The following is a 6,983-nucleotide window of genomic DNA, read 5'->3' on the forward strand; positions in this document are numbered from 1 at the left end:
ATATATATATATATATATATATATATATATATATATATATATATATATATATATATATATATATATATATATATATACATATACATATATATATATATATATTGGTGGGTATACTTTTTGTTTGTTTTTTATTTGCGTATTTTCACTGCATATCCGGAGTCGTGCATGCCTATCATAGTTTGGCAACTTCTTATGGGTTGCTAAGCAACTCTCTTAGGACAGAGTTTTAAAATAAAATATCTGTAGCTGAGCTTGACAGTGCTGTATGTGATTTTTTTCAAAAATGTATGCAATAGAGGGTGACCGATGAACAAGCAGTTCAATGTCAACACGGCTCACGCAAAGTGATTAACAAATACCCTTTATAATGGCAGTCAGTGTGCACTGTGCACTATACGGGGGTGCCGCGGACGGGGTGATCGACTGGCGACTGTTGGTAATTCATTTGGCTATTTTGTAGAAATATACGTAAATGTGTACTCTTGTTGAGCGTGGAGCTGGGAACTGTGGAGAGCAGAATGTAGGGCTGTAGCCTGTGCCGTGGGGTAGTACCAGTATGCCGTATGCGAAATATAGAATGCGAAATATAGAAGTCAATTGAAGGTATAATTGATTCCAAGAAGTGCAAGGCAGTCCAGGACTCCAGACTTGATTGGGGAACAAGGAAAACATAATGTAAATACATAAGTCGGATGTACCTTTTATTTTGGGGGGGGGACAGCGTGGTCGACAAAAAAATTCCGAGAACAACCATTCAGAATTGCGTTTTATCGAATTTTTAACCCTCCTCCCAGCGGGTGGCCCTACCGGGCGCACCACTGAAACATTTCAAATACAAGGTAGCTTTTTATAAATAAATACTCACTTTGTGTATTTCTTCGCAATAAAGTGAAGGACATCATGATGCGATATACAATCAAATTAGCCAATAGAATCACGAATCACTGCATGTTGTCTCTGAAAATAGCTTTGAAGTTTGAGGACACATGTAGGATGATAACAAATAAATGAATATACTACCTGTTGAATATCATAGCCCCGAGGGTCTACACTCTAGAATCAAGCTCGCAAAATTTGCCTTTAATCATTACTAGTACAGCACTTGTAAAAGTAAATTATAAAGCGCATGCACCCAACTGTCAGGCACACCCGCCGAACAGTAGTGCAGACAATCGCCTTGACTGAAGTGCGCATCCGGCCGAAGATCCGAGAAGGTGACATTGAGTATGCTGCGAGATGAAAAAAAAGCCGATTGAACAATGGCGCAACACTCATAACTAAGCACAGGAATCGACATGACTGACTGTAATAATTACATTCACCAGCCCTGGCCAGTAAAGCACCGATTAGGTCACTGACGGTATATAGTATGTGATCGTTGCGCGTTTTGTCTCTAGTACATTGTCATAAGAATAAAAGTATCCTGTACTTATTCATATTTCTTACAAGTTGCTTCCAAAGGGTAAGCTACGACATTGTGCACGAGAAAAATGAGATAAGTATTACTCGCAACAAATAGTACGATTTGATACATACTAGAAATTGTCCCTCAATGACGACTTGTGGAAAGTCTCGTTCCACAAAAACTCTACGGCTGTTATGCCCTCCCAATGATACTCTGTGGGGACTGGGGCTGGTGTTTTAGAAATTGGCACCCTATATTCGTCACAATTTTCGTGTCCCGGTGGAGCTGTTGAAACTATGATCTGCGAGGCCAAGATAGACTATGAGACATTAACGTAAAAGCACCTTCGACAAGACACAAATGGCGAGTCAGTTCCCGTGCTACCAGATAAGGTCCGTTGGAAGCAGTAGACCTTGCGAGCGCATTGCAAGTACACAGGAAAGACATTCGTGCTTTGAATTATGTGTCTGTGGATGCCTAATAGCATATAAACCCAAAAATCTATCGGTGATTAGGCGGGTAGGCAAGTGTATCTAGACATACTACTACCGTCACAGGCGAGTCAGCCCTAGATCGATTTGTAATTAAGTCGATTGAAATGTATGATACGACAAGGAGAAAGTACAAAGTAGTTGCGTGCGAGATTTCAAAAATATGTTCACTGAATGTCGTACGAGTAGATCCCAAGCGGACATCACGACAGTGTCGAGTCAACACCGTCGCTACGCTCAGTATTATACAGACCGGGCGTGTCGGCGACATATGTGTACTACATTTTTCCAGATTAGTAATCCACGTGGCGCATGAGAGAACAGGCACTAGTTTAATCGTGATATATAGTTGGACTCTTGAATGTAAATGCCAACATGCACTCTAACACATACATCTTGAGTGCTACAACAGATAACTGCACATACTTTGCCGGTGTATTTTATCCTTCTCAAGTATTTAATTAGATTTTTAATCATCTGCGGGAAAGCTTTCGAGAGCGTGCGATCCTCCTTTTGAAAGTGGTGACCGGTGGCCAAAACCAGTACATCGGTGTCTGCCAGTTTATAGGTCCAGTCTAATGTCGATGTCTGAGAGGAAAGATGATTTGGACGTCTTGTTAGTATGTGTACCGGATATACTGTTCCTCTTGAAGCTGATCAACTTCACCGACCGCCACCTCAGGTCCAAACAACAAGACACAGCATTGAATAACGATGGTACATAAATCCGATCTCGTTCTGAACTTCTAAACAGGGCAGGGATATGAATATGCCTTTGTGCTTAATAAGGCGCATGAAATAAAGGAATATCTACTCTAGATTCATACCATTTTAAACTGAATTCTCGGGATAAAGTATTTGCCAGATAATCTTAACTATTTGACTGCGTGTACACGAGTATCTGGCTCAACTGTCGGTAAACGACTACGAGCGCAGGGTGCATTAGAACACGTTAACGTGGACTTTTGTCTCCCATCTGGTGTGAGAAATATCTGAAGATCCACAGAGGTAGGCTCAGAACGCGTTAACATATTTATGAAAACACGTAAGAACGCACGCTCCCAGTAGTAAAAAGGCAAAACTACAAAACGACGGGCACCAACTGCTTAATATCACAATTAAATATTTATCGGTTAAGCTCGCACAAGTATAATCCTTCTTGATATCCCGTGATCAACGGCACGCGTGATTATTTGGGCATCGTTATAGATCTGGTGCGCCGTCAAATATTATTGACAGAAGAGAGGCAAAGTCCTGAACAACAGCAAACTACATAAACCTCAGCACGTGCGTAGGTTAAGTTTCAACCATTGTTCAAATGACATTGAGGCAAGAATACCTCTCGATGATATTGCTTGCTCGTAAATGTGGGGCATATATCTTCCCAGAGCTGACCTTCCGTTGCATTCATCCAGGCATAACGCGTTGCTGAGATTTCATCAGAATCAGCACCATCGGAAATAACCCACTCCCGCAGTCTACGGCACTCCATCACGTCTGAGTATAGAATCGAAAGCGAGCGACGTTCAATGACAGTTCGTGGTATTATGATATGCAGATAGCAAGATTCGCCCCAGAGTATCCCGAGTTTCACTTCTTTAGGGTTTATCGAGTATCAACAAACATCATGGCGAATTCCACATATTCAGAGATAATATTGTAAACGTAAACATATATTTTACACATATACGAAAGTCAACGGGGTACTATGTGAACAGAATTGCATGTCAATACAATTTATACGCCAAGTCATAGACAAAAATAAGCGCACAAACTAAGTGCAGAAGAACATGTACCTATATGCAAGCATACCTTTATACATATAAGTATATACACAGATGTATGTGTACATATGTATGCATCTGTATGATAATGGTTTCATATAAATGCGAAAATATGTAAGGCATCGATATTCTAAAAAGTAATGAGTGTAGACAAAATTAGATGCATACTTTCACGGGTACATAGTACAGCAAATTCAATCTCACGATAAATTTAGGTAAGAGATGCGTACAATTATGTCACACCTGAATGGTCCATGGGAAACAGCGTTTTGTGGTTGACAAGCATATAAGACTTATGGTACGGCACGTCCATACCACTCAACAGCTGCATCGACTCCCACATCTGTCCCATCAACGAATCACCTACCATCAGTATCCTAAATAGGATTAACGTTTAAAGCTTAGTAAAATTCACTGACAAGCCTTGGTGGAGCGCACCAGCGACAGTTAACAAATAAATAGAAATAAAATAGGTTTATCTTTAGGGAGTGTCATATACAGGTGAATTCATCCTACTTTAATAGGAAAGATGAGACATCGAAATACACAAACAACCCAATTTCTTATATGATAGTATCTCCGACATCCAAAGGAACATAGACACACACACACATATATATATATATATATACTAAGAGGCACCCCCTGGGATTGTAGATTGGACCCTAGTGGGTTGTGTTAAAACGTAACATACAGATCTACGGCACACATAAGGGTTAAAGTAACCAACTTGTCAATAAAGTTTATGTATCTAAACTATCAGGTCTATTAATCGTTAATGTTTTTGCTTGCCCACTCGATGTTTGGACTATCAAGAAAACATGTTGTCACATTTGCAATCCACCCAATGAGGTACGATCAAGTGTCCACACAATGATGCGCCACAATAGACAATGCACCACACAGTACGCATGTAGTGTAGGGGCATTCTCACACAGACAAAGCAAGTGATGCGGCTGAATCACAGTAAACGAAATACACACGATTGCATCAAATCAATTTAAGTACACACCCAATTAATAACTTTTATACACAAAGTAACCGCCAACAAATGCAATACAGTTGACACTAGAATCGTAATAAATGAAATCATACACGAGTGAACTAAATTAACACTAGAGCACCCAATAATAACTTCCATACACAAAAAAGTCACCAACAGTCCAGGAATTCACTACAGTTGAAAACATTTCTGCACACTAATGGATTGATAAAATAGGACATTCGTCCTTCGTGTATTAGAGTGCTTGTGTTTTCGAGCCCGTGAAATCATTTATATCTATTTGTACCACTCAAATTTCTAAAATTTACACATCAAATTAGAGGGCATGCTGAACTGCACCGTTAATCTTCAACATAGCTGCATACTATTAATATCTAAATGTATTCGACGCGTAAAAAGCGCAAATTCGTGGATGCTATTTGGCCACCTTAAGATATTCTACCGTTGAGGCAGAGCACTATTTTGTATGATTGTACAATCCCACCGTGCGACGAACATACCTGTGATCCTTTAGTATCTGTCTCATTTGCTTCTCCTCGAACGGTTGCAACGCACACGTGTTTGGCTGCCAGTAGAACTGTACGGTATTCACTCGATCCAATTTCTCATCGCATGATTTCGATTTCGCCGTACCGCCAGCCGACCCGAATTCCTCGATCGCAGATTGTGTGTATGTGTACTGAAGAGTAATCGCACTAGTGTCATGTTATTCTGTAGCCAAACTCATTGCATTCATTTATATAGGCGTTACAGATCTACAGCCCAAATAGGTTTCAGCTTTGTACCTAAGCAGCACATGCCGTAACCGTGAGTCTCAAAGGTATTGATGTGTCGATGTATGCGTATTCGCATACATTTTCAGTGAACTGTCGATTCTAGGTGTTTCATAAAACTCTACACTGGTTTTTGATGACTCTATTGGACTGTCAATTGAAAAGTATTTCTAGCTGAAAATCAACCCACACCTCGCTCGTGACAAACGCGTTCTGTCGATACTCGTGAAATAGATACGTGTACTTGCGACATTGATGTAAAGGAGTGGGAAGCACAGCAGGCAAGCCATAATGACTGTAGATACTCAGATAGCCTGGAGAGGGTAATAGACAGACTATGCATGCTACAGTACCATAGCCTTGGTTGTATACACTGCGATCAAATGTCAATGATTGCCCACGGTACCAATGCACATCACAGCAGTCGGTCAACCATTACCAAACACAAGGCAACTCTTACATGCGTCGATGTCGGCTTTGACCAACGTGCTTCGTTGTAAATCCGTACGAAAAAAACTATACCACGAAGTTTAAAGTATGTTGCTTATATAGCATACTACAGCGATGTTCAGTATCACACCGCGACTAGTTTTCAGCTAACCAGGTGATATCAGAGGGATGATATCGTCCAGCATGTAAATAGCACTATAATCTTAGATCGCAGATAACATCTTCAGTTCGATTTGGGGTCCATTATATTGCTAACATTTTCCCGTTAAGTCAAAGAACACCTCTATACTGATACGCACACAAAAGAGATACTTACCTTATGCAGGCTACCGTGCGAAAGTATCGACTTCTCGGCGCAATTATTGATCCACAATCCTTGCGTGTAGTCTGCTGATGCAACCATGTCACAAAGTATTGGATCTTTCTGACCGGCAGCCTTTCCGTAGAGATATCTGGATATTTGAATATGATGATATTACTAAACTCTCAGCGACAATAGTACGACGCTTTTCCGATTTTTTTTTTTGGATCGCAATTCTATGTTCGTAAATTTGAGGTGTAGAATTGAAAAAGCGCGAACTTGAGCATATCCTATGTTTGCTTCAGTTATGATCCAAGGAGCATTTTATCAATTGATAAGAATACAGTAATTTCTGATCTACACTTTGTACCTTACTCGTAAAAATGACATTAAAACTAACTGCGAAAGAAGGACAAGTTCAGGACGAACGGGTTCGGAAGTTGTTTCTACATGAACTTTCTGTGGATAACAAAGATGTACATATAGTATATATATATATTTATATATATGATATATATGATATATATATTATATATGAATATATAAATGTATATTAATATATATATATTAATATATATATATGCATATATATAGATGTATATATTAATATATATATAAACATGGCTATTTATAAATATAGGCATACAAATATATATATGCCTATAAATATCTATGATATATATAAATGTATATATATATATATAATTGTAAATATATATATGAATATAAATATATAAGTAGATATAAATATGAAAACCGATATACCATTGAATATC

General features: G+C 39.0%; 1 protein-coding gene across 1 annotated transcript; it reads right to left on the reverse strand.

The window, feature by feature from the left end:
- Positions 1–935: 935 nt before the first annotated feature.
- Positions 936–6,368, reverse strand: SARC_06657 (hypothetical protein). The gene is made up of 7 exons (XM_014299424.1): positions 6,223–6,368; positions 5,184–5,362; positions 3,924–4,057; positions 3,236–3,393; positions 2,323–2,484; positions 1,537–1,706; positions 936–1,229 (listed from the first exon to the last, which is right to left on the reverse strand). The coding sequence occupies exons 1-7, from the start codon at positions 6,307–6,309 to the stop codon at positions 1,091–1,093; spliced, it is 1,029 nt and encodes a 342-aa protein (XP_014154899.1). The 5' UTR covers positions 6,310–6,368; the 3' UTR covers positions 936–1,090.
- Positions 6,369–6,983: the final 615 nt, after the last annotated feature.

Source organism: Sphaeroforma arctica (genome assembly GCF_001186125.1).
Source record: "Sphaeroforma arctica JP610 unplaced genomic scaffold supercont1.484, whole genome shotgun sequence".
NCBI lineage: Eukaryota > Ichthyosporea > Ichthyophonida > Sphaeroforma > Sphaeroforma arctica.

Excerpts from the sequence above, each read along its gene's own strand:
- SARC_06657 (XM_014299424.1), bottom strand. The coding sequence starts at position 6,309 with ATGGTTGCATCAGCAGACTACACGCAAGGATTGTGGATCAATAATTGC. Across the intron at positions 4,058-5,183 it reads CAGATACTAAAGGATCACAG|GATACTGATGGTAGGTGATT; the intron begins GTATGTTCGTCG and ends AATCCTATTTAG. Across the intron at positions 2,485-3,235 it reads GCAAGCAATATCATCGAGAG|ACATCGACATTAGACTGGAC; the intron begins GTATTCTTGCCT and ends CTTTCCTCTCAG.